Source organism: Sporobolomyces salmoneus (genome assembly GCF_050403485.1).
Source record: "Sporobolomyces salmoneus JCM6883 DNA, S_salmoneus_JCM6883_v1_ctg82, whole genome shotgun sequence".
NCBI classification, from domain to species: Eukaryota; Fungi; Basidiomycota; class Microbotryomycetes; order Sporidiobolales; family Sporidiobolaceae; genus Sporobolomyces; species Sporobolomyces salmoneus.
In genome coordinates, this window is record NW_027481081.1 from 19,692 (window position 1) to 45,530 (window position 25,839).

The 25,839-nt window shown below is 50.3% G+C and overlaps 9 protein-coding genes across 9 annotated transcripts; 4 read left to right on the top strand and 5 right to left on the bottom strand.

The window, feature by feature from the left end:
* Positions 1–455: 455 nt before the first annotated feature.
* JCM6883_001079 (UDP-glucose 6-dehydrogenase) lies at positions 456–2,822 on the bottom strand (the record flags this gene model as incomplete). Its single annotated transcript, XM_076635078.1, has 9 exons — positions 456–608; positions 681–757; positions 847–1,000; positions 1,084–1,197; positions 1,270–1,512; positions 1,587–1,929; positions 1,993–2,257; positions 2,649–2,697; positions 2,799–2,822. The coding sequence occupies 9 exons, from the start codon at positions 2,820–2,822 to the stop codon at positions 456–458; spliced, it is 1,422 nt and encodes a 473-aa protein (XP_076484931.1).
* Positions 2,823–3,383: 561 nt separating this feature from the next.
* On the bottom strand, positions 3,384–8,396 carry JCM6883_001080 (uncharacterized protein; the record flags this gene model as incomplete). The annotated part of the gene is made up of 14 exons (XM_076635079.1): positions 3,384–3,574; positions 4,867–4,961; positions 5,040–5,259; positions 5,324–5,368; positions 5,440–5,505; positions 5,624–5,793; positions 5,881–5,982; positions 6,078–6,366; positions 6,453–6,675; positions 6,744–6,817; positions 6,888–6,992; positions 7,073–7,319; positions 7,404–8,239; positions 8,303–8,396. 14 exons carry the CDS (start codon positions 8,394–8,396, stop codon positions 3,384–3,386), a joined length of 2,757 nt encoding a protein of 918 aa, XP_076484932.1.
* A 138-nt stretch (positions 8,397–8,534) lies between these two features.
* Positions 8,535–10,768, top strand: JCM6883_001081 (uncharacterized protein; the record flags this gene model as incomplete). The annotated part of the gene is made up of 7 exons (XM_076635080.1): positions 8,535–8,820; positions 8,886–9,067; positions 9,151–9,273; positions 9,347–9,948; positions 10,008–10,257; positions 10,323–10,552; positions 10,630–10,768. 7 exons carry the CDS (start codon positions 8,535–8,537, stop codon positions 10,766–10,768), a joined length of 1,812 nt encoding a protein of 603 aa, XP_076484933.1.
* A 422-nt stretch (positions 10,769–11,190) lies between these two features.
* On the top strand, positions 11,191–13,061 carry JCM6883_001082 (GNAT family N-acetyltransferase; the record flags this gene model as incomplete). Its single annotated transcript, XM_076635081.1, has 9 exons — positions 11,191–11,227; positions 11,319–11,394; positions 11,469–11,553; positions 11,632–11,692; positions 11,755–11,831; positions 11,897–12,266; positions 12,333–12,351; positions 12,412–12,780; positions 12,872–13,061. The coding sequence occupies 9 exons, from the start codon at positions 11,191–11,193 to the stop codon at positions 13,059–13,061; spliced, it is 1,284 nt and encodes a 427-aa protein (XP_076484934.1).
* Positions 13,062–13,391: 330 nt separating this feature from the next.
* Positions 13,392–14,500, top strand: JCM6883_001083 (uncharacterized protein; the record flags this gene model as incomplete). The annotated part of the gene is made up of 3 exons (XM_076635082.1): positions 13,392–13,601; positions 13,663–13,998; positions 14,057–14,500. 3 exons carry the CDS (start codon positions 13,392–13,394, stop codon positions 14,498–14,500), a joined length of 990 nt encoding a protein of 329 aa, XP_076484935.1.
* Positions 14,501–14,913: 413 nt separating this feature from the next.
* Positions 14,914–17,325, bottom strand: JCM6883_001084 (uncharacterized protein; the record flags this gene model as incomplete). The annotated part of the gene is made up of 10 exons (XM_076635083.1): positions 14,914–14,931; positions 15,008–15,148; positions 15,211–15,342; positions 15,417–15,456; positions 15,952–16,485; positions 16,555–16,581; positions 16,698–16,851; positions 16,912–16,928; positions 17,017–17,181; positions 17,285–17,325. The coding sequence occupies 10 exons, from the start codon at positions 17,323–17,325 to the stop codon at positions 14,914–14,916; spliced, it is 1,269 nt and encodes a 422-aa protein (XP_076484936.1).
* A 367-nt stretch (positions 17,326–17,692) lies between these two features.
* On the bottom strand, positions 17,693–20,403 carry JCM6883_001085 (sugar porter family MFS transporter; the record flags this gene model as incomplete). Its single annotated transcript, XM_076635084.1, has 14 exons — positions 17,693–17,851; positions 17,919–18,118; positions 18,215–18,364; positions 18,483–18,640; positions 18,727–18,800; positions 18,866–18,930; positions 19,010–19,257; positions 19,327–19,427; positions 19,494–19,508; positions 19,592–19,741; positions 19,848–19,905; positions 19,978–20,151; positions 20,249–20,305; positions 20,378–20,403. 14 exons carry the CDS (start codon positions 20,401–20,403, stop codon positions 17,693–17,695), a joined length of 1,635 nt encoding a protein of 544 aa, XP_076484937.1.
* A 559-nt stretch (positions 20,404–20,962) lies between these two features.
* On the bottom strand, positions 20,963–24,042 carry JCM6883_001086 (uncharacterized protein; the record flags this gene model as incomplete). The annotated part of the gene is made up of 9 exons (XM_076635085.1): positions 20,963–21,057; positions 21,116–21,248; positions 21,417–21,935; positions 22,010–22,121; positions 22,193–22,294; positions 22,360–22,801; positions 22,869–23,272; positions 23,334–23,415; positions 23,475–24,042. 9 exons carry the CDS (start codon positions 24,040–24,042, stop codon positions 20,963–20,965), a joined length of 2,457 nt encoding a protein of 818 aa, XP_076484938.1.
* Positions 24,043–24,402: 360 nt separating this feature from the next.
* On the top strand, positions 24,403–25,757 carry RCE1 (CAAX prenyl protease; the record flags this gene model as incomplete). Its single annotated transcript, XM_076635086.1, has 6 exons — positions 24,403–24,930; positions 25,003–25,114; positions 25,178–25,258; positions 25,327–25,389; positions 25,461–25,559; positions 25,657–25,757. 6 exons carry the CDS (start codon positions 24,403–24,405, stop codon positions 25,755–25,757), a joined length of 984 nt encoding a protein of 327 aa, XP_076484939.1.
* Between the last annotated feature and the right edge of the window lie 82 nt (positions 25,758–25,839).

Below are 25,839 nucleotides of genomic sequence, written 5' to 3' on the forward strand. Positions count from 1 at the left end.
GGGACTGCGCTAGGGCCGAGCGCTGAACCGGGACGAGTTGGTGGCAACGAGTTCGGACCATGGGTGAGTACTCGGGCTTATTCCCCCGCCTCTCGGGCGTGTGCGTGCCATTGGTTGATGCGGAGCGTGAAGTTGCACGTCTAGTAAAAAAGAAACGAGAATTGCGAGAAACGAACGACGACGAAGGAGAACAGAGGAATGAAAGATCGAAGGGCACAGAAAGAGACACGAGAGAGAGAGAGAGAGGAGAAAGGAAAGGTCTTACGAAGAACCTGCGACGAAAAGAACTAACTGAAGTAATTTGAAGGGGAACGAACAAGGAGAGCGAAACACAGAAAGAGAGGGTGAAAGGGTTTTCCGACGAGACAGAAAGCGAGAGAGAGGGAGTAACATAAGTCTAGTGGGTACTGCTGAAACTGGAGGAGGCGACCAAGAGAGAGAGAGTGTGGGATGTTCTAGAGGTTTTCACCTTTCCCAATCGTATGAACCTTGAATCCAATCTTTCTCAACCCCTCGGAATCTAGGATTCCTCTTCCATCGAATACCATCGCAGGTTTAGACATGCTATCGTAGATGGATTTCCAATCGAGTGATTTGAACTCGTCCCACTATAAAGCTCAAACGAAGTTCGCCAAGTCAGCGAATGATAACGAAACGAGAGAGAGAAAGGGGAGACGTACCTCGGTAAGAACGCAAATTCCTTCGGCTCCAACACAAGCTTCCATAGCAGATTGACAAACCGTTACTTGTTTCTTAACTACTCACATTCCCCTCTCAAACTCCAATCAGTTCTTTCATTATCTTGAGTGAGAAGGAAGAGAGAGAGAGAGTGTAACGAGAACGTACCAGCTTCGGTATCGTCACTCACGCCGGGTTCCGTCAAATCGAGGTAAATTTGTTTCTCAGGGACTTTGGGATCGTAAATCGAAATCTTCGCAGATTCTTGTCGGAAGAACCTGCATACTGTCGCGGAAGGAGTTTCTCGAGTATCTCCCGTATCCTGTGCATCACCCTCACACTTCCGTCAGTCCCACTCGTCGAAGAAGAAGAGAGGCAGAGAGGAGGGAGGAGAAAGGAACGCACTTTTTTGAATGCGAATCCTAAAACGGCGAGTTTCTTGTTCGTGATCGTGTTGAACATTGAAGAGACTACGTTTTGTGCGAATCGGCGTTTTTGATACTCGTTCATCGTCGTAATCTATCCGCTCATCAACGCTGAATTAGTACCCAACTCCTCGTCCACGCAGGTGAACATGAGATTGTAGCTTACTTGTCTCCAATAATCGGCCACTTCAGGTAAATGTAAACTCTCCGACAAGTACACCAAATTCAAAATATCCTTTTGAAAACAACTCCCTCCGAACCCAACTGAACTCTTGAGGAATTTCGAACCGATTCTCGAATCGAGTCCACAAGCGAACGCTACTTCGTCGACGTCGGCTCCGGTCGCTTCACAAATTGCGGAAAGGGCGTTGATCGAGGAGATGCGTTGAGCTAGGAGAGCGTTCGCCGCCTAGAAAAAGACTCAACCGTTCGTCAGCTCCATCGAGGGAGAGAGAAGGGATCGAGGAGAGGAACTGAGCGTACGAGTTTTGAAAGTTCCGAACTCCACAATCCAGTCGTAACGACTTTTTCCCTCGGTACCCAATTCGCATAAACATCTACCAATGCCTTCTGAGCCGCTTTCCCTTCCTCCGTACTCAAACAACCAATCAAGACTCGATCCGGAGCATCTAGATCCTTGATCGCCGTTCCTTCCGCTAAGAATTCCGGGTTCGAAAGGATGTCGAATCGTAGGCCGGGACGAGAATTCGCTTCGAGGATAGTACGCATCGATTGAGCGGTTCGACAAGGGACGGTAGATTTTTCGACGACGATTTTGGACGAAGTGGCGACGGAGGCGATGCGTCGGGTACAAAGTTCGACGTAGCTGATTGAGTGAAACGAGATCAGTCAAAATTCTCCCTCTCTCGAGAACGAAAGTGAAACTCACAATAAATCTGCAGCGTATCCAGCACCAACTCCACTCTTCTTCGTCGGGGTATTAACACTAACAAAGATCAAATCGGCCTCGATAATGGCCTGATCGATTTCGGTACTGAAGAACAAATTCTTCCCTCGACACTTCTTGACAATCTCCTCGAGTCCAGGTTCGTAGATCGGTAAGTGGTCCGAGTTCCATGCGGCGATACGGTCCGCGTTGACATCGACGATCGTTACTTGGATGTGTGGACATTTGTGTGCGATCATTGAACATGCTGAATCATACGTTCGAGCGAGCGAAAGTCAGTTTCGGTTCCTCGTTCTGGTGGAGCTCGTCGTTGAGTCTCTCTTCCCTCATCTCTCTGTCGTAGACTCCTACTCGACAAAGTCAAGAGCTCAAAGCAGTCCTTTTGTTCTCCCACCTCTCCCTCTCTCGCGCACGATCCTCCTTCCACATCATCCCCTCTTCCCTTTCTCTCCTCCTTATCCCATCCAGTTCAAGCCTTGTATGAAGACTTCTCCTTGAGACTCCCTTCAGATTGGAACGTTCGACCCTTCCCTCTTAACTTAGCGCGCGTATCAACGTTCCTCTTTCCGAATTCTTCCAATCTTCCGCATCTTCCCCGTCGTCCTCCAAAAGCTAGGTAGAGAGGAGGAGACACTTACTTGGACCTCCTACGTATCCTGCACCGATACACGCAATCTTCTTGACTTTCTACTCAAGTCCGAATGAGAGTTGTTCGATCAGTAAATCAGTCAGACGCGACGTGAAGAAGAATTTCGAGAGAGCGAGAGAAGTGAGGAGGGAGAACGTACCACTGGATTAGTGGGTGTTGACATGATCTGCTAGAGTAGAGGGTTCAGGGAGGACGAGAAAGTGAAGTGGAGGAATGCAACGGAACGGAAAGGAAGATGCGTGTCAGCTTGAATCAATTGAGGAAGTGTAATGCGAGAGAGAGAGAGAATTGGGAATGATTCGTATTCAAAAAAGAGTCCCTTTCTCTTCGCGCTTTCACCACAACCTTCCGATTGTTCTTCCAGCCGATTACTTCGAGTTCCTTTGTCGACTCCTTTCTCTCTGAAGTCGCGTCGTTTCCCCCTTTCTTCCGAGTGAGTAAGTTCCTCTTCCCTTCCCGCTCATCTCGAATCTCATCAACCAACCTGCCTCTCGCTAACTCGCGCGTGCCTGATGTCTCTCCCATGTGTTCAGTGAGCGCTCTAACACCCTACGTAGACAGTAAGCTACACCTCTTTCCCATCTCCCGAAGTTGAGATGTCGATTTGATCAACTTCGCTCTCTCTCCTCCCCTTGTCAGAGGGATACGATCCGCTCACCACTGCTCCTCAACGATGATTCCCAAACAGAACGAGTTCAAGTAATCACTCAAGACGGTCGAACAATCATCGTTCGTCCCTTCCCTTCTCCTTCTCCTTCTCCTTCTCCTTCTCCTTCTCCTTCTCCTTCTCCTTCTCCTTCTCCTTCTCCTTCTCCTTCTCCTTCTCCTTCTCCTTCTCCTTCTCCCTCTCCCTCTCCCTCTCCCTCTGCTCCGTGACTGACCCTCGAAGGATGAACGGGGTTTGAGTAGGGTGAACTGAAAGGATTCGATCAAACAACGAATATAATCCTCTCGTCTTCAATCGAACGAGTCTTTTCGACAGACGAGGAGGAAGGGACTGAAGAAGTTCCTTTAGGAGTTTATATCATCAGGGGTGATAACATCGTGCGTCGTTCCCTTCCTTTCTTTCTAGATAAAGTGGAGAAGGTGCTGATGAGGAGGGATGTGTGGAATAGGCACTAATAGGAGAAGTAGATAGGGAAGTTGAAGGCGGAATCGATTGGACGACAGTTAAGGCAGAACCAATCGCAGAGGTAGTGCATTGAACGAAAACGAGAGAACGAGGGAAGGAGATGTAGTACATATACCCGGAGGAGGGAAAGGGGAAAGGGAACTCAGGAGGTACGGTAGAAGACAGAAGGAAGGGGAGAGACTGGCTTGTAGCAGGAAGACTGAGGGAGGACTCTAATCGAATGCGAGATACTACTCGGAACGACGTACGGTTCGATGCTGTTCAATCGTTCATGGTAGATTTCGGACTGAATCGAGTTCTCCCTTTTATTCCTTCATTAAGCCAGATTCCATCCTTCCTCGCTCTTCTCGAGTTCTACCTCCCCCTCTCTTGTTCCATAACCCTTTAGACCCCTCTTGTATCGCTGTAATCTTTTTCAGTATCAATAGAACCCCCAAACCCCCAAAAACTTGTAACATTTCCAATTCGAAAGATGAGTTCCTATTTCTTCTCTCAGTTGCTTTTCTTCACCCGCTTCGAAAGCATGTCCGAGACTCGCTCTGTCTCTTCTTCGGCGTCGAGGAAAGAAAAACGGGAAAGAATCAAGGATACAGGGAAGAAAAAGGTTTTTTGCATCTTGCGAAAGAGACTGTTTTGAATCCGAGAACGAGAGAAGGGAAGCGCGAGTAGGCACAATGTACGAGTAGAGAGTAGAGAAGAAGGCAGTAGTAGTAAAACGATGAGAGACGAGAGAGTGGTAGTAATGAAAACGACAAAATGCAGGAGCAAACGAGGGAAAACTGGAAAACGAAAGGAAAACAGAGACGACAACACAGAGATTGAGAACACTCTACGGGCAATTAAGCTCGACAGATCGAGAGAAGGGACTAGGGAGCGGGTAGTGGATTGCGCAGAACGAAAAGCGAAGAGAGCCGAGAATCGAATTTTCGGTTTTCAGTTTTCAGTTTTCTGGTTCTGGGGAGTAGGAATGTCATGCGAGATTGGTACTGCTGATCCTCCAGATCAGGTAGAGATGACTATCCCGAGAAAGGAGAACGTTAGTCAAGCCCGAGCCGAGAAAGAGGAATCGACTCACATTGGAAACAAGCCGTTACTGAACCCAATCCCGTTTCAGCTCTGAGTAGATCATCATGAATTCCCGCCAAACAATCCGCCGACAAGTGATTCCACCTATGGACCCTCACCCAATCTCATCAGTATCCTCCCTCGTCAAGAGAAGAAAGAGAAGGGAGTGAATGTAGAACTCACGTCGTAGTATCACCATACAACATAGCTTTCGCCTTTGTCATTTGTTTCCCCGTCTCTCGATTACACCTCTTACATTTGAACAAGTCGTGAGTCTGACAAGCTCGATCGACGTAACTGAACAATTCTCGCATGTTTTCCCCCGTGAAGTGACGTCCAATATCGGTTTTTTCGTCGACGATACACGAGGAGAGGTTTTGTTTGTGGGATTGTCGTTGAAAAACTAGAGGGAAAGAGGGAACGAAAGTCAGCGAGGGAGGAGAAGGGAGAAGGGGAGGAGAAGGTACTTTTTTCTTCGACGGTACCGGTAGCGACGAAACGATAAACGAAACCTAACGATACAAGGCAATGATGAGCCACGAGAACGGAGAAAGCTGGAGTGGAGAGAAGGACGAAAGCTCACAATCTTTCTTTTGACCATCACGCCAAACTCGAGCCAAAGCTTGCATATCCGAAGCAGGGTTCCAATCTACTCTCACCCATAACCCCAGTATCAGTTTCAGTCTCATCTCTCTCTCCTCACTCCACTCCACTCGATCTTGAGCTCGGAGAGAGGAAAGAAGAGAAGAAAAAGGAAAAGGACTTACCAGGATCGAACAAAATCAACCTATTCGCGCCAATCAAATTGATTCCACAACCTCCCGCTTTCGAACTCAGGAGGAAAATGAATTCTTTCCCATCGGGGTCGTTGAACTTGTCGACGAGTTTTTGTCGTTTGTTCGTTTGCATCGATCCATCGAGTCGAAGGAAGGCGTGTCTGCGGACGGGGACAGCATTGACGAGAGCGGACGTGAGCAACGAGAGGGAAGAGGAGAGAGGAGAGAGGAAGGGAGAAGGGACGCACCGACGGAAAGAACAGAGTTTCTCGAAGAGATCGAGAGTTTGAGTGAAATTCGAAATCAAGACAATCTTGTCGTTCGTTTCCGCCTTCATTTTCGTCAAGAACCTATTCGCTCGTTCCTCTATCGTCAGTCACCCCTGCTCTTTTGTCTCGAGAGATGACAAGAAAAGACTAGAGAGAAAGGTGAAGGAAGAGCTCACCTATCTAGTACCGCCATTTTCCCACTCAATTCTGGATCCAATTTCTTCCTCCTATCCCTCGGATCAAAGTCCTCGGGGAAACAACTCTCCGCCCCTGGCATATCTTCATCGAAATTGACCAAACTCGGATGATTACACATTTTCCTCAGAATCGTGATCGCTTTGAGAGGTTGAGATTCTTTTCCTTTCAAGAGAGCTTTCATTTCCGGGGAAGACATGAAGAACTTGTAGAGGTCGAGTTGGAAGTTCGAGAGGGAACAGAAAACGACGTGTTCGTATTTGACCGGAACTAACGGAAACGAAATTCACTCGAGTCAGCTCTATCAACGACGACGACGATGACGACACGCCGCAATGAAGATAGAGAGTACGTACGGTATTTCGAGAGTAGATCGTTAGTCCTCCTAATGATGAATTTATTCACTTTCGTCAACAATTCCTTCTGAGCTTGATCCCCTTTTTCCTTTTGTTTATCCGTAGCATCTCCATCTCGTCCACGTAGGATCGGCATTTCGAACTCTTTGTGGAATTGTTGTTTCGTACCGAGGTATCCCGGGTTACAGAAATTGAGCAGTGAGAAGTATTCGTTCAAATCGTTCTGCGAAGTCGATCTCGGAGTCAGCATGCGACCGAGCGGGGAAAAGAGAGGAAAGAGGCGAGACTGACTTGGATAGGAGTACCGGTGAGAATGACTCGACGTTTACAATTGATCTTCATCAGAGCGGTATAAGTTCCGTTCGCTGTTGGACGATGAACCCTATACTCAGCTTCGAGCGACGACAGAAGAGTGAAAAGTGTTCAACGACTCACTCGAGTTCTTCAGTCGATGACCTTCATCCGCGAGTAACAACCCAATTTCGGTATCCCCCAAATGTTCCGTCAAAGTTCTCAATTTCTCATACGAAACAATCACGACTGGATCCAAAATACCTCGTCAGCCTGACATGTCTCACTTCACTATCACTCAGAGAGAGTGAGAGAAACAAGTGACTGACCTGGAGTGGCAACTCCTTTCCCTCTCGTCGAACACCATTGACGAATTTGTAAGTTGAGAGTATCCCCCGTCACTTTCCCATCGACCGCCAATGGGGTCACGGCACCTTCTCCTAACCATTTCACGAGTTCGTTCGCCCAGTTCTTGACGAGAGAGGAAGGACACGCGACGATCGCTTTGTCGATCGAGGGTTTTCCGGGAAGAGGGGATTGTCGGAGTAGAGTCCACATGAGGGTGATGCATTGTAACTAATCACGTACGAGGGCTTTGTCAGAGGAGAGAGAGAGAAAGAAAGAGAGAGGAGAGGAGAATGAGGGAAGAGAGGGACTGACAGTTTTTCCTAAACCCATTTCATCCGCCATGATACAACCAAACGCGTTCTCATCCGTCATTCCCGTCGTACACCTATACAAGAATTTGACTCCCTCGACTTGATGCGGTCGTAATTTCTTCCCCAAAATCGGATCGATTACGACGGGAACTTTCTTGATCATAGATTTCCTCTTCTCCTTGTCGGCCAATCCCAAAATCTCTGCCAAACTCTTATGATACTTCTTCCTCTCCCTCTCCAACTCGTTCGCCAATTTATCCTGTTCCGCATCCCTCTCCAAGCGTTCTCGTTCCAACCTCTCTTGTTCCCTTTGAGCTTCGACATCATCGACCGTAGGATCCCACAACACGATCGCGTGTTCCTCCAAAGGATCATGAGCCGGTCTAGGAATATATTCTCCAGGTTGTCTAGTCCCGAGGACTTTGAACGTAGGTTTCAAATCGAGTAAAACTCCTTTCTTCTTCATCCCCGGTAAACGGAACCCCGTCTCGAGTGAACCCGATTTAGGTCGATATACCGGGAACTGTTTAGGTGGCGGTGGTGGGACGTATTTGTCGACGAATCCGAATCGGTTCTTCTTGGGTTTGTTGTCGTCGTCGTCGCTGTCGGATTCGGCGTTTTCTTTTCCTTTCGATTTCTTTGGTTTCTTCTTGACGGGTTCCGAGGAAGGTTCGAGTAAGGCGGTTTCGTAGAAATCATTCTCGGTGAAGACTACTCGAGATCTCTTTCCTCCTCCAGTCGTTGATTCAGAATTCGAGGAAGCGGAAGAGCGAGTCGATCCGCCACCGGTTGCACGAGTTCGAGCGGTCCCTCGCGTAGTCGTAGGTACTTTGAAAGCTATTCATACCATTCTCGTCAGTCTCCGAACGGGCTAGAGGCGAGAGAGAGAGATCAACTAACGTTTCATCTGAAGTGCGCCGAATTGCATCCCATTATGATGCTCCTGAGGACGTTCCCCACCTTCCTTGACCGCTTGTAAGAATGATTTCCTCATTCCTCTTCCTTCTACGCGCTTTGTATCGAGATCGAGTGGAGTGTCGAAGAGAGAGAAGAGAGAAAAACAAAATGACTTCACGTCCTTTCTCTTCTCCCTCCCTACAACTCGACACGAGAATCAAGACGCGTTTTCCGAATGCCAGCAGACTGGACAGATACGGCACCTACGTGGCAAAACCCTCACGAACGTTCTTACTATCGTGAATCGAATCCTCCTCCTTCAGCAAACGTAGGGTATCCGAATTCGTTCACGGGATTATCGAAAGAGACGGAAGAGAAACATAGGAGGTTACAAGATAGTCTCGACAAGGTACTAGGTCCAGAATACGTACAGAATCGACCAGGAGGAGGGGGGACGAAATTGACTTATTTGGAAGGGTGGAGAGCTATCAATTTAGCGAATGAAGTCTTTGGATACAACGGTGAGCTTCCTATATCACTCTATCTCCTCATCGGGCGAAGCTGACTGGAGAGAGGAGGCGTGTAGGATGGTTCACGGATATTAAATACCTCGAAATTGACTTTTGCGATTACAACCCGGAATCGGGCAGGTGGAGTATGGGAGTGACGGCGATTGTGAGAGTTAGGCTACCAGATGGAGCGAGTCATGAGGATATTGGGTATGGGAAACTGGAAAACACGAAATCGAAAGGAGATGGTCTTGACAAAGTGAGCTTATACCTCTCTCTTCTTCACTTCCTGATACCTATGAGCTCCTTCGCTGATAAAATTACTTGATACGATTGTGATAGTGCAAGAAAGAAGCAGTAACAGATGGATTGAAACGAGCTCTCCGACATTTCGGAAAACTACTCGGAAACTGTCTCTACGACAAAGCCTACCTCACTCAACTCTCCTCCATGAAAGCTACCAAAGTAGGCTCTCTCCCTCTCTCTCCCCTCTTGCGTGGCTGGCAGAGACTGATCCTCTTTCGCGCGGGTTCGGCAGCCAAAATTCGATTGGGATTCAATTTACAAACCAGAACATCATGCCCTCCACGCTCCACTCCCGAAAGCGATTCCTCCTCGAGCTCAAGTCCCTTCAATGGCGATCGATCCAGCTTCTATGCCCCCTCCCCCGCCTCATCGAAATCAGAACCTCCCCGGTTCGACCTCGAACGCTCCAACGACGACGAACGCGAACGATCGACCACCTCCTCATCCGAATCATATGCAACGTGCTCAAACTGTAGGTGGATCGAAACCGACCTCCGTAGCCCCTGCTCAGAGACCCGTTCAACAACCTCAAACGAGTAACAACGTTTCGAAACCTCCTCCTCCTGCTCCTCAACGTGCCGCAACCGTTTCCTACTCTTCCTCTACCTCGAATTCCCTTCCACCGACTACTACCACTCTCACTGATCGTTCGAATCGAGCCGATTCAGTAGCGACTAGCGTAGGAGAATACGGTTTAGGTTCAGATGATGATTCTTTCTTCGCTGCGGCGATGAGTATGGCAGAGGAGAAGGAACAGGAACAACAATCTGCTGGGATCCTAGGAGCAGGAGGGGACGATAGTGGATTCGTAGAGGCTTCGTTCGTACAACAAGAGTGAGTCGATCGCTCCCTTTTTTTTCTCGGACTGAGCTGACGCGGACTCGTCCGAATAGATCAACGAAGAATGCAGCTCCTCGACCTCGAGTTTCTTCCGATCAAATTCCCGCTTCGACTTCAAACGGATCCTCGGTTTCTTCGAGCATTGAACGAAAACGCGCAGAGGCGCGAGCGAAACGGGACGCGAAACTCCGAGAGAACGCAGCTGCGGAACGACAAAGACAACAACAACAACAATCGGCTGTTGGAGCTGGAGCTGGAGGAGGAGGAACGAAAACTACTGCAGCTCAAATGCTCAAAAACCCTGTTCGTCTTTCTCTCTTTCTTCCATCGGTGGCTCTCGAACTGACTCTCCATGATGCGACTCGTAGCTTCGTCCCCCTGTTCCTCCTCCAGCCCGTACCGCCTCACTCAACAAACCTCCTACCAACGTCGCTTCGAATCCTCCTCGTCAAGCTGGAACTCTTCCCACTCTCAACGTCGGTACCGCGATAGTTCAAGCTCAACAAAATGCTGGTGGCGCGACTACGACTAACGAGTCATCGACGGGGACGAGTCAAGGAGGGTTCATCAGTGCGAAACGGAAATTCACTCAGGAACCGTGAGTCCCTCTCGTTCGCTCCGCATCAGTTCCTTTTCAGAAACAAAGATCTGATACGATTCCAAAGGGACCCACAGACCAGCACCAGGAACCGGTTCATTGAATAGAGCGCAAACGATTTCTACTTCAAACCCTTCTTCGGCGAACCGACAACCGTTAGGAGAATTGGACGTCACCGATTCGGGTCAGGTCAAGAGGTTCAGGGCTTCTTCCTGATCGGAACTGCACCATGGATGTTACCCCCAGTGAACCCTCGCAAGAGAACTTATTCTAGATACCCTGTTTCTCGCTCTCGCTCTCTCGTTTCCCTCGTTCTCTCGTTCCCTCGTTTCGATCGCAATCTTTTGTGCTTGTTGTATTCTCTTTTCGTTCCTTTTCCTTCTGATGCAACCTTTTCTCGTTCTCGTCGATCCTACAAAGTGTTTATGGAAGCTGAGAGGGAAACGATTTCTTCTCTCCTCCTGACTCGAGACTCGCAACTCGAACCCTCAAGCCGCTCGTTCAATACCTCTGCCAAGCCATCATCCACCACTAGAGGTGTAAGTCGGCTCGATCAAGCAGTACAGTCGACGAGGAAACGCAATCAGAGATCAAGATTCAGTCGGCTCAATCTTCTCCACCAGCTCGCCTTGCCAAACATGGTAGACCCCAAATGTGCTACTTGTGGCCAAACTAGTACGCCCTTCATTGTGTCCCCGCCCTCGAGCTGCTGCTAACTGCACTTTCCTCCATTCTTCAATCAACTTTCCGCTCTTTCCGGCTACAGTCTCGCCCACTACGCAAGAGGTGGAGCAATGTGAGCTGTGTGAGCACGTGGATGTAACGGTCGTGTGGTGTAACGAGTACGTATCGCTTCTCGGTTTCTCAGAAGTTCCTCTCTCGCTGATCACCCGAGTCTCGCTCCCTCCTTGCCTAGGCAATGCAAGACTAAAGGTTTGTCGAAACACAAGGAAGGGAAATGCGCTGGAGCAGCAGGACGATCGATCGATGTCACGGACGAGGTGAGTGGAAGGATTCTCATCCGACGTTTCTCTTTAGAAACCTCGACTGATGATAGGCCTTGACCTCCCATTGGGAAGGAATCGTATCGACATTTCTGTACACCTTCCTGCAAGGTTAGGATCGTGACTCCGCGACTTCGTGAGTCAGCCGCCGCTCTTTGAGTTATCTCTCCAACCCTAAGTTGCGACGTCGTCTCGCAGGCTTGCGACCGGTCGAATGGATTGATAGCCCTCGAGTGTTCAAGATCAAGAACGATTCACTAGTCTCCCGTATGCAGGTGCGTAATTCGCTTGTTGTCTCGCTCGTGAAAGCCGGTCCTGACTCTTCTCGAAAATCCAGTAGTTGTACGGCACCGTCTCAAGCGAAGCTTTCTGCACTTCTGCCTTCGTCAGTTCCTACATCAGCGACACAATCCCTTGTCTGCTCACACAGTCCTCCCCCGGCGCGTCTCGGAATCGATACGTTTTCGGAATCGAACCTCGCATTCTCAAAGATGGATTAAGAACGATAGAACCTCGACCAGCTGGAGGGGCGAAGCATCAACTAGACTCGGACGGATATGTCGGCAATATCGCAGTAGAACTCGTCAACAAAGCTCCCATGAGCGGTTTCAACTCGACGACTCGAATTGCGAGACTGATACCGAAACGAGGCGAGGTCTTTACCTGGCCAGACCGCGCAGAGATTGAAGATACAGTCGAAGCATCTTTGTGTGAGTACACACTGCCTTCAGAGCGACGCATCAAATCGAGACTGAATCCTTTTTCTCCTCGAGCAGTTTACGAGCTGCATCCAAGGTTTGTCACTTCTCACACTTCTCTGAGCCCGGCACTGACCCATAACCATTTCCTCGATAGTTTCTGGCGACAAGGTATCATGTCAGAATCCCTCAAAGCGATCACCTCCTTCATATTTCAAGCTCTCAACATCTCATCGATTCTCCTCGATCCGATAGAATCCAACGTCGCTTCGATCGCTCTCGCAGAACAACACGGATTCAAACTCGTAGGAGAGAAAAGAGCGTGGACGGGAGAGAAACAACTGCTGTGTCGACTGGACTTCGACGGGTGGAAGAAAGGGAGAAAGAATCAGAGTAGGAAGAAGAAGAAGAAGGGGAACGTTGGAACAACAGAGGAGCCTCAAGCCGTCTCGGAGAGTGTTTCAGAGGCCCCGATACCAGAGCTGCATGTCGAGGCGGATCGGGAAGCTCGGAAATGCTGTCGTTGGTAAGTGTTCCTTTCCTCTTTCGCTCTCTCTTCAGTCTGATCTCGTTGCGGAGCTCACCCTTCTCCATGAAATCCCTTCATTCTTTGACAGGTGTCAAGTCCCGACTTCACCTGCGACTCTCGGCTGTTCAGGCTGCGATTGGGCGTTCTGGTGTTCTCAAGCTTGCAAGACTGCCGATCTTACGTTCTCGAAAGGTCACTCGCTCGAGTGTCCTTCTCGGATTGGCAAACCTTCGACCACCTCGCCACCAAAGAAGACCATTCCTAGTGCAATGAGCTAGTTTCGTTTGAAGGCTCGGTTCACTCAGATCGGAATTCAATTATCGCGGCCCGACTCGACGAGCTCGTGCGATCAATGCAGCAAGCGAGTTTGTGGAACGTCAAGGCTCGAGCATCTAAGTGCTCAAGCGAATTCGCCTGTCTGTAAGACAACTGGAAGACGTCGTTTCGGAACCCACTCTCGCAAAGGCGATGGGGATCTGTGTAAGCGCACGGCTCCCCTTCCTCCCTTTGTCGACGACAAATCGCCTGTTGCTGATCTTGCTCCTTCCCTTACGTCAGGTCTCGATCTATTTCCTCGTCCCCTGCAGTTCCCCCTCTCACCACTCCCTATGTCGATCACACGCCTCGAGACAGCCCTCGATGCTATTGAAGGACGTATCACAAAGACGGGCGCCGATACTCGCGAGTTGAAGAAGTACTTGCGATCGAGTTGGAACGATCAGAGGGTCTCGGACTCGCTTCGACATGGTATTCTCGCCAAGTTGCAAGGGTTCCGCCTCGGACGTCGGCATTCACTGAATTTTGAGGCCTACGATGTCGTGAGTTGCATGCTTGGCAGCTCGACTGTGGCGATTACTGATCAAACTTGTTCCTCCTCAGCCGTCTCTCTACGACTTGTTGGGATTAAACAACATGTCAATCAATCCGGAAGTCTGGCCGGTCAAAATTCCTCGCAGGCTCTTGTACGAAGTGTTGAAGAGTCTGGTAAGGAGGATCGAGAAAACTGCTGCCTGCGTGAAAAGCGAGGAAGAGGTTCAGAGGAGCGAATTCTATCAAGATTGGTATACGTACCCACCTTGGGCGCAGGTAGAATGCGTGGGATACACTCTGTCGAGGATTCAACGCGTATGGGAGGTGAAGGACGCACTGTGGAGAGACGGAGTAAAGCGAGTCAACCGCGGATCTGAAAATGCTCGACGGATCGAAAACGCGTGTGTACGTTCTCTTTTTGACCGGTAACTCTTTAGAACTCTGATACTAACGTCGAGCCCAGCCGAAGCTGGAGGTTTACGCCAAGATCGTTCAAAACCAAGATCCAATTTCATTTCACCAAGCTCTCCTCAAGTTGAGTTCGCTCTCTTCTCCGTCTAACGAAGATGTACGTACCCCGTTCACTTCTCGAAGGACATCTCTCAACGCTGACATTGACTACTCTCAACTCTCGTTAAGTCGACGGACCCATCTCGACCCGATCCTCGCTCATTCACTCACAACACCAACTCTCGATCTCGATCTCCTCAACGTCGATCTCAATCTCCGCTCCGTCGATTTCGGTCTCCCTTCCGAGCGACATCTCGTCCAACTATCCCTGTTGACGAGCAACAAGTCCACGTTGTCGATCGACCCACTTCGAGTCAAGCCTCACCTACACCTCGTGGATTTGTACCATTGCAGGAAGGAACCCGAGACGCTCAGGCTGGAGGGGACGGATGGATGAATTTAATCAACTTTTGATTGAGGCGAGCGACGATAGATCTGGATTTTTCACCTTCGAACCTACTGTACTTGTCTCTCTGCTATTCTATATACACACCTCTCGCAAAGTCGCGTTCACGCCTCAGAGGAAAGAAGAGAGAAGCTTTGTTGCGAGATACGGGAATAAGCTCAAGAGAAAGCTACAGCAAGGAACCCAGATTCGAGGGAGCTGAGAAGCGATTACACCGCGAACACCGCGACCGAAGAGTTCCAGTGATCTCGAGAGAGGGAGGCGGATCTCTACTCGAAGTATCGAGAGCGATGGAGGAAGCTTGAGTCCAGTTCGTTCTTACTAGGACGGGAAGTGTCCGGGTACGTTGACTGAAGACTCGTAGCGCTGTGTAGATACTGTGGGACATAGTCACTCTTCTCATTCTATCGAACGAAATGAGCCTGTAACGCGAAAGAGAGTCAGTTTCCCGTTTCGCACTGGAAGTCAAAGCTCAAAGGGCCAGAGACTTGCCTGTACTGACGGATGACCGTGTCGAGCGTTCAATCTCATGATCGCATCGTAAGCGTCATAAGGAGGGGGAGGAGTGTCCGGTACAGCTTTGACTCTCTTCGGAGTTTTCGATTTCTTCTCGACGGGACGAGTTTTCACCGAGTAAGCCTGCGATTGACGACGAGTCAGGCTACCTCAACGGAGAGAAATCTAACGACGAGTGTACTCACTTGAATGGAAGGATCACCGTGACGAGCGTTCAAAGCCATGATTTGAGAGAAAAGGTCGAGGGGAGGAACGTCGAGAGGAGACGAAGACGGTTGAGGACGAGGAGCTGAAGAGAAGAAGCGACGAAGGATCGACTGACGACCGGGAAGGGGTCGAGTCAGCTAGAGCGTACGGAGAGATTCGAAGACAGAGGAAGAACAAAGCTCACTTTCGATCGTTTTGACTTGGGGGAAGCGTTCGAGGAATAGCTGGACATCGTCGAAACGGAGGAAGTGGAGTTGAGATGCGAGGAGGAAGAAGTGCCGAGAATGGTGAACGAGGAGATGAGCTTGATGAGATGCGAGACAAGAGGAGAGAGAAGAGAGAGTCGTTTCGTCGACTCGTCCCTTCTACAGTCGGTTCTTCGACTTGGGTGATGACTCAGAGCGACTCGACTCGACAGTCGAATATCTGTCAAGACTCAGCTCTTCGACTCGACTTCGAAATCGACTCGACTCGACTCGACTCGACTCGACTCGACAATCTTCGATCGCTTTTGGATTGAATCGGCCGAGTCGAGCTCATTAGGAAGTGATCGAGAGGTGTAGACCGCAAGTCCACCGGCTTCAGTCTCCTTTGGTAAGACAGGAACGTAGTCTCTAGCGCGCCGAGAGAGTGGAGAAAGAAAAGTGCTCTGCACGTTTGAGCTCTGAGAAAAGGGAAAACTCGAAGAAAAGCTATGTCGTTCGCATGCTCCGCCTCACTCAGTCCCGACGACGACTCCTCCAGGGATGTGCATATCGAAACTCGTCAATCTGACTCCTTTCCCTCCGAGGATTCCTTCTTTCGCAACCTGAAACTTCGGGAATCCTTTCCCGTCTCCGAAAGAGGTCCAATCCTCGTCGTTCCCTCCCTCGGGAGCCTTGGCTTCGAGGTAAGATAGTTTCGACCATCCTATCGACGTCGGAGTGAAGGCGAGAGTCTTTCCGTCACTGCCGACGAAAACCTCGACCGTTTGATTCGTCTCCTTCAGACTCAATCGTGCTTTCTCTGGTTCGTTGACCGAAGATGGTAGCGGAGGCTGGATGAGCGTCGCAGTATATCCGTCCAAGAAGTAGCGAGAGATCGGCCACGAGAGCCAGGAAGTCGAAACAGGGATTGCGAAAGGAGTGAAATTCGAATCGGATAGCATGGCGGAGAAGAAAGGTTGAGGAGTCGGCTCGGTAGGATGGGAGACGGTCAAATGAATCTTGGAAGAGTTTGGCGCGAGAGGAGTGAAGGAGAAGTTGGCGCGGTGCCTGTAGACGGTGACGAGCGAGTTCAGCGAAACGAAAAAACGAAAATCGAAGGAGCAGCAAATCGCTTACTTTGGGACTCCCCATTCCTTCCTTCCGCTGTACAAGGAGTGCTGTTAGTCTAAAGTTATTGAGGGATAGCCTCCGCGCGACTGTTCGTTGCTCTGCGCACGAGATCAACCAGAGGGCGGCGCGCGGAAAGAAGCTGGACTTACTTTGCGACTGATGCGTCGGTCGATACGTAGATCCTCGTCGTCGTCAAGAAGTACTCTTCGGGTTTGTCTACCTTTGAGAATAGTCCGGGGATCCAGAGCAGCTCGTCGTATGGTCCAGCTGGAAGAGAGAGAACCGAAACCGATTTCGTTAGCCCTGGATTCCCGAGACCCATGCGTAACATGGGCAGCTACTGTAGTACATCAGTGTACTTACCTGGACCTTCAAGGTATCTGCAAGGGAGAGGTCAAACGTTTTAGTTCAGTTATTGATCTACCTCACAACGCCTTGCCGCGCTTCCAGAGAGATAGCTGAACTGACCTGACTGCCATGACCAATCCAACCCCACCGTGGAATCTTTCACTCAGGTCGAACGAGGTTCCCGCTTCGAATTCTGAATAGGATCCTTCTGGCACTTTGATCGGAGTCGAGGAGAACGGAGTGTAGACGGGGAAGATCCAGCCTTGTCCTTTCACACCCCAGGGTCTATCATGTCGAGCATCGAAGCGATTAATTGCGAGTGAGATGAGAGAAGAAGGAGAAAGACTGCAGAAGTTTGATGATGGGAGAGAGAGGGAGATGAGCTCACACTGGGACGCGTTTGATGCCTGGTACCAGTTCCTCCGTCATCTTGGCTGTCTCGGGCGAGCGCAAGCGAAAGCGAAAAGAGAGAAGGAAACTGGAGGGTCGTGCTTTTCGGAAAGACGAGCTGTGTCCGACTTCGAGTCTTCGCAACAGTCTCGAACAGAACTGAGCGCGAGAAGGCGACGACGACGATGGCCACGGGCAAGAGATCACGGACAGCAACGAGCGTCTCGTCAACATACGGCAGGGTCAGACCGTCAAGCGCGAGCTTCGGAAAGAGCAACGAACCATGTCTCTCGCACCTGAGACAGGTGAGTGTTGATCCTTTCCGTAAGTAAATTTACATATTAAGCTATCTACAAAGATTCGAGGGTGCGAACGAGATCCGAGAACGTAGAACAAGAAAGACGAATCAGTGTTTCGCCGATTTCGCCAGGGACGTGCGAGGCTCTCCAACGTAAGTTCCATCGTGCGAGTCGTCGTCGGCGAGTTCTCGGTGTTGAGGCTTGTCCCCACCGAGCTTGCCCTCTGCCTTGCGACCGTTCGCGTAATCGCCTCGAGTTTCGTGACCCTGCGGAAGAAAGCTCGTCAGGATCGAACGAAGCGAGGGCGGAACGAAGAGAGAAGAGAAGACTTACCTCGGGGATCCACTTCTTCGAGGTCCAAGGCTTGCAGTTAGGGTCGTTGTACATTCTGTCGACGTTTTCGAGCGAAAGGTTCGAAGATTCGTAAAGGAAGAAGAAGACGATGACCGCTCCAGCGAGGTTGCAACCGGCGAAAACGAATCCGTAGGAGTAGTTGATTCGTTGGGTGATGAACGGTGTGCAGAATGCAAGCACTAGTGGAGCCGAAGGGCAAGGAGAAGGAAGGGTGTTCCTCGTTAGCTACGACATCCTAAGGTTCGAGAAAGGACAGTAGTGTGAAGAGAGCGTACGGAAATTGAACAACCAGTTTGACGACGTAGCGAGAGCACCGGTCTTGGCACGAGCGTCGTTACGAGGAGTTTCTCCGACCAAGGTCCACACCCCTGGTGCCCACGTGGTAGCGTAACCGGCGATGAAGAGGCAAGTGGAGACGATCATGACTGTCCGGGAAACAGGGAAAGGAGAGAGGAAGAAGAAGAAGAGGAAGACAAGAAAATAGAAAATTCGAATCAGCGTCTGAGCTCAAGCATGCGGAAGACAAGCAACGGGAGAACTCACGCTTTCCAATACCTTGATCAGTGATAGGATCTCGAACAGTTCCAGCGATCGCATAAACGAAAAGCCAAGCAGATTGCCAGAGACCACCAATGATGAGAGGCGTCCTTCGACCGAATCGTTCCATGATGTAGATACCACCGAAGGTACAGACGAAGTTGCTGGCAGGGGTAGGTATAGAGAGAGTGTCAGAGCGTGTTACCTCCTTCGAAGAGTCGGAAGAGGGAAAAAAAAGTTTTCGACTTACACAGCGCCGAGGATGATTTGACTGACGAATTCGTCGTCGATGCCGACCCCACCGAGTACCACTGAACCATAATACTGTAACATTGGACGGCTCGGGTATCAGCAGGGCATGAGAGAAGAAAATCGTTGAAAGAAATTACAAAGAAGTAGTTGGCACCGGTGAGTTGCTGAAGGGCTTGCAGAACCATGAGGAGAACGGTTCGGTCTGTCGAAAGAAGTACGCAAGCAAGAGGTGAGCGTTCATCGTTCGAGGGCGAGTAGATTCAAATTCGAAAGGAACGTACAGAGAAGTTTGTTTTCAGGCTTAAAGCAGTCTAACCAACTGAAGTCTTTCATTCCCTTGGCGCGCTGAACAGCTTCTTCCATCTCGTGATAAGCCGTGCGGACCGAGTAATCGTTATCCTCCACTTTGACGCCCCTGATCCGTGCTAGCGATTTTTCGGCGGCCTCGGGACGGCCCCTTCCAAAGAGCCACCGCGGCGATTCGGGAGCGAAGATGAACCCAACACCGAGAATGAGGGCCCACAGACAGCTAGGAGTGCGGCGACGAAAGGTTAGCTCTCGTTTTTGCAAGTCGCAAAGAGAGGACTTCATGACTCACTTGAGCATGACAACGATTCTCCATGATGCCCCGCCCTGGTTGATGTTACGAGTACCGATCGAGATGCAGTAAGCGACGAGAATACCGAATGTGATCATGAGCTGTGGAAAACGTCGGTAGAAAAAGAGTCAGCATGCGGAAAGTCAAACTGAGAATACGCTACGAACTTGATAAGTAGCGACCTATCACGATACACGGATTCGTTAGTTTGACTCATATAATGCTAGGGATTCAGGTACGCAAAAGGGAAGGGTCGGAAGCTTACGAGGGAACCACGAATTTCTTTCGGCGCCGTCTCTGATTGATACAGCGGAACGACGGCTGATAGGGCTCCAACACCTAGCCCAGTAATAATCCTACCAATCATGAACTGATACCATGCTGAAACTGAGGCGGTTTGAATGATGGTTCCGATCTATTTCCAGAGGAGTCGGAAGGAGCGACGGCAACCAGAAGACGAGGGATTAGTTCTCGTACGAACATCGAAGGGCGGATGGAGTCTGGCTGAGAGGAAGGCGTACGATTACAACGAAGCAGTCGATTTGAACTGCCTTCTTGCGTCCAAACTTATCTGCGAGACTGTCAACGAGGGAACGAGATCCTGCAATCAGCCCGTAGCCCCGGTCGATATCAACGACAGTTCTGACTCACTAAGCACCAAAGAGAGCTCCGAAGAGAGTTCCGATCGAAAGCATTGCGACGATGAGACCACTTCGTACATTCGAGAACGCGCAAGTTGCGACATCTCCTGGGGTCGAGCACTCCGCAAAGCGCAAAAGGAAATCGTCCATGACGAGGAAGTCGGCGATTTGTCCTGTATCATATCTGAGCGAGGTTCGAACAAAGACGAAGGTCAGCAGACTCGATTTCTAGACGACTCTTTGCGAATCGACGACCGCAAACGAGCGAAGGTAGTACGTACCCGAACAGGAAACCTCCAATACTAGCGAAGACAGCGACGGCAATCGCCAATCCACCACTAGAGAATCGAAACAAGTGTGTCAGCTACGTTGAACGAGTGCACACCTGCGAGAAATTACGCCGAGCTTACATCGGTGCACCTCGAATCGTCGGCATGGTCTAATGTCGTAGTTTTGTCGATGAGCGTAAGGGTCGAATATAAGTTCAGTCGAGTTGCGTTGGGTGAAGGGCGAAGAAGGGAAAACAAAAAAAGAACTGTGGACAAGAGTTTCGGTTTCTGACTGATGGACCCCGCGCGTCATACCCCTCGATCTCCCCTCTTTTTTTCGGTTCGCGCACTGAGGAGATGTGGACTTGCCGAGGGAGCTCCCTTCCTTCCTCAGTGCAAAACGTCAGCGACCTCCCGATTTTCCGCATTGAGCACCACCTTTTCGGGGGGAAATCCCCCTCTTTTCCGTCCGAGTTCAACGAACGCGTCACTCGAAAATGGAAACGTTGCTTTGTTTGACTTCTTGAGACATTCCTTCTCTTCGCAACTTCTTCGGAAAAGATCTGTAAGCTGCTGTTCTGTTTCGGCATGCGGTTTCGAGACAGAGCTTGGTGATCCGGAGCAGAGACGACGAACGAGAATCTCGTAAGCGGCGGAAACGAGCAAGGAAGGTAGGACAACAGAAAGAACACTCGTCTTCTTTTTCTCAGTATCACGCACGAAAAGTTATGCTATCCGTTCATACGACCAAATCCTCGCGCTCCAATCTCCCGAACCAGTCGCGACGAGTCCTCCTGCGTCTGAAACCGCGACCGAAATGACTATTGGGGACGACGGATCAGTTCAGCGACCGCGAGACGAGAGAGTCGAGAGACCGACCAGAATTCTTGTGACCTTGCAACATGAATTGAGCTTTCGCCGTTTTCGGATCCCAGAATTGAACTCCTCTGTCCTTCGAACCCGAAACGATCCAAGCTCCGTCGGGAGAAATATCGACCGAGAGAACGTAATCCTACGAGAATAGAGTAAGCAAAAAAAAAAATTGATTTGATCAGCTTTTGGGTTCGGTGAATCTCCTCGTGGATTAGGGAGAGAATAAATAGAAACCGCCAAGCGGAAGAGACTCGAAAAGCCGAACGGTTCACTTCGCGAGAACGAGGGAAGATGATGGATGACTCACTTTGTGACCTTGTAATGTCGTCAAACAATTCGTTTTACCCCCTTCTCCAACCGGAACGTCCTTCCCTAGTTGACTCGCGAGAGACATCCTCAAACTCGCCATGTCCCACATCTTCAACGTCTTGTCCAAACTACCCGAAACGAGGAATTTCCCGTCGGGACTGAACGCGACCGAGTAGACTGAATCCTTGTGACCTTTGAGTTTGTCGACGAGTTGTCCATTCTCGGCATCCCAGATTCGAACGACCGTATCGAGAGAACCGGCGGCGAGAAATTTCCCGTCGGGAGAGAGAACGACTGATGTAACTCCGGCGTCGACGGGTCCGTTCTCGGCGATCGTGATGTCCTCGATTGCGAGCGTGAAGAGACAAGCTCCCGTTTCGAGGTCCCACATTCTCGCAGTCTTGTCGCCTGAACCGGAAACGAGTCGTCGTCCATCGGGGGAGAAGGCGAGAGAGTAAATCTCGGATTTGTGACCTTGGAAAACTTGAGCGATACGTTTTTGAGCGAGATTCCAGATCTATGAGGAACATGGAGATTATGGGACGCGTCAGCGATCAGACCTTCGAGTTCTATAGATCCATGCCCACTCACCCGAACGATTCGATCTTCTGAACCCGTAGCGAGGTACTTTCCATCAGGACTAAAACTAGCCGATCGGATGTAATTGTCGTTGTTCGCTCCCGACGATTCATCCGACAACACCCTGTGAGACAATCGAGCATCAGTTATCTAGCTAGATGTCGATTGAGGGAGAGAAGACGGGGAAAAACGTACGAGATCTTAGCCCCAGTTTTCGTATCGTACAAAGTCGTATTTCGGTTACAACCCGTCGCCAAAACTTTCCCATCAGGCGAGAACCTCACACAACACACGACTCTGAATAATACGACGTTCCGTTCAGCAAGTTCAACAGGACCAAGACGAGAATGAGGGAAACTCACGAATCATGAACTAGAGTATGAACCAATCCAACGTCCAAGACTCGTTTCACGTTCGGATTAAACATGGTCATCCAATCACTTCCCTCCTTTTTCAAATCCTTCGGAGCCGTTTCTGGATCGAAATTCGTTACTTCGACATTCGGTTTCTCGTCTGGTTTCGTCGTTGCTGCTGCTGCTGCTGTCGAGGAAGAAGAAGGTTGAGTTGGACCGGGAGTCGAGGAGGAACCTTGACTTTGATTGTGAGAGACGGGAGGAGCGGGAGAAGGTGCAGAAGTCGAGAGAGGAGGGAGACCGTTCGAAGGAGGCAGAGGGGAAGGATGGTGTAAGGGAGGAGGGAGGGGAGCAGAGTTGGGAAGATGAGGACCTGTAGAAGCTGGTCGATTCGGTCCGACGGAAGAAGAGGCGTAGGAAGGTAGAGCTGAACTGTGTCTTTGACCCGAAGCTGCCGAACAATAACTCGTCAGTTTGACCCTATCGACAGCGAAGTTCTGAAGAGAAACTAGACGGACGTTTTCTCCTATCATCCTCTTCCATTCTCGAACGTTTTCCCGCGTGATCTCCTGCGGGAAGTGACTGATCCCTCCCGTTCCCATTATGATAACCCTGTTGCGCCGCGTATTCTCTCTCTCGTTCTCCGATCTGTGCCGCCGCACCTCCTCCAAACATTCCAACCGAGTGAGAAGTCGGTCCAGTCGAAGCGGGTCGGACTGAGGGAGATTGAGGACCTGCTCCTTGTCCGCCCATCAGAGACGGCAGCGTCGGTCGAGAAGAGGAAGAAGCTGGAGGTGCGTTGGAAGCGAGGGGAGGGATCGTAGCGCCGCCGGAAGAGGTCGATACTGCGTTTCGGGTCGAATCGAGTTGTTGGCGTAAACGAGTCACTTCGTCTTGAAGTCTGGAATTTTCTTCTTGCAGCCTGTAGTAGTTGCGAGGAATCAGCACGCCGTCGTAATGAAGAGCGCTAGTAGTTAGCTTACACTCGTTTGTCATCGTGGTATTTCCTCTCTAAATCATAAGCCATCGCTCTCATCGCGTTCAATTCCGCTGCGTGACTGTGAACTACTCGAGCGCAACCTGAGTCAGTGCAGTTCGATCAAAGGCAATGAGGTAGTATTCACTCATAGCTTCGTACTCATCTTTCTGAGCTCTCAACATTCCCCCTTCTCCCGCAACTTGTTCAAATTCCGCTTTCACAAACTCCAATAGATCGTTCAATCTCGCCGCACTCGGGTGAGGAGGGGCCATCATTCCCGGTGGAGGAGGTCCTCCCGAAGGCATGACTCCAACTGATTGAGGATTCGGACCTCCTCCTGGTTGACCTGATTGTCCTTGTCCTTGTCCTTGTCCTGCTACTCCTCCTGCTATTCCTGGTACTGATTCTCCTGGACCACCTCCACCGGGAACTCCTCGTGAATTAGGAGTAGAGGCTACGATCGAAGCGGGTACTCCTGCGCCGGGATGCATACTAGTGCTAGTTCCGTTCGAAGGAGCGTGGGAATTAGACAACGGGTGAGGAGGATACGAGGGTGGTTGCTGGTAGTGGTGAGAATGAGAGTGTCGAGATGAAGAAGCGGGTCGAGCGACAGAGGAAGCAGGAGGAGGAGAGTGAGCGCAAGCGTTGTTGAAGTGTCGAACTGCTTGAGACGATAAAGTCGAAGGAGTCAAAGGACGTGGTCCACTCGACATTCACTGTCTCTACATATAGGAGTCACGGATGGTCAGTCCCAGCGATTCGAGATAAGGGAAGGGACGAGGAGTTGATTCGTGTAATTGTGTGTTTGATCGGAGGAGGGGAAGGAGTAGTTCCGAGAGAGACTCACCTAGCTCTAATCGATCTTCTATGCACTACAAGTCCCTCGAAGAGACGCAAGAGTCGAACCGGAACAGGCTGAGTTGGAGAGGGGGAGGAGAAGGAGAGAAGAGAGACCGAGAGTCGAGACTTGTTCGCCGATTTCCTTGAAGGGGAAGGAATCAACCGCTCTGTCGATCAATGGACGTTATGGACCTCCTCTTTTTTCTTTCTCCTCTGTCAGCCGCCGAACGAGGATGAATCCTCCTCTACTATCCTCCAGCTCGGTGTTACTCTTGTTGTCGGCCTTCAGCGCTTCCTACCTCTCTTCAATCTACCTCGTCCCTTCGGCACGCATCCGACTCCCTTCACCCTCGACTCCAACCTCTGAGAACGACCCAGCAGATATCGCTTCACCTCCAGGGGAACGGAGAGACCGGAATCATCCTTCGGTGATCAAATCTCGTTTGATCGCAGTTTCCCTTTCTTCCCTTTCTTCTCTCGTTTCAATCCCTTACGTCCTCTCGAAATCCTCTTTCTCTCCGTCGACCTACTCTGCGTCAATTCCTCGAGCTCTCGAACTACTAGGACTCGTTCTACCGCGGAATTGGAGTGAAACGCTGAGGTTGTTGGTTTATCCATTGGGCTTGACGGCGAGCCTGTTCGCCGGAAGTTTGTATATTCAGTACCTCGAGGGAGATCTACCACTACAGAAGAAAGGTGGGACATGGAAGAGTCTGAGAGGGAGGTTTGATAGCTGGAGAGGGATTCGGAATTTCGTAATCGCGAGTTTTCATTTCCTTCACTCCCCTTGCCCAATGAAAACCGACTCATCTTGCGACAAGGATGATGTATAGGCACCTCTAACGGAAGAACTCACCTTCCGAAGCTGTATTGTAGGGATCAGTTTCCTCGGGGGCTGGAATCGACGACAACTCGTCTTCTTGACTCCTCTCTGGTTCGGGCTCGGTACGTTCCTGCTCAAGTTACACAATTTATTGTTTGTCGGAGCTGATCGGACTTGTTTGATAGCGCACGTACACCACGCATACGAGAACTGGTTGGCCGGAGGTAAAACGAAGAAAGCTTTGTTGCAAAGTATCCTCGTTTCGAGTGAGTGTCGGCTTTGCTCTCAGGATCTATAGCCTTCTGAGCGTTGCTGACTCCCTCGCTTGTTATAGCTTTCCAATTCGCCTACACGACCTTGTTTGGTTGGTATGCGACTTTTCTTTTCCTTAGAACTGGTCAGTCTTTCCTCTCCCTCTCACTACCTCCTTCGTTCACTCGACCCTGACGCTACATTCTTCGTCATCAGGATCGATCATTCCTCCCGTCCTCGTCCATTCATTCTGCAACGCGATGGGACTCCCTCCTCTCGGGTGGGCACTCCAAGTCTATCCCGAACGAAAGATCTGTAAGTTCCCTCTCCTCCCTCCCTCACAGCCCAACGTCTTCTTGATCCCGTCCTGGACGTGTCGCTGACGGACCTGCCTCTATGTGCGACGAAACAGCGCTGTGGACGACTTATTTCCTCGGAATCGGGGGATTCGTTTATGGGTTATGGAGGTGGACTGAACCGGCTTTGTTCGGTGGGAGCGTGTATTGGAGATAGATTTCTCTCGTGTAAGACCTATGTATACAAGCTCGCGTGGTCAAGGGGCCGTTGCGCTCTGACAGCTCGAAGAGGGAGCGAA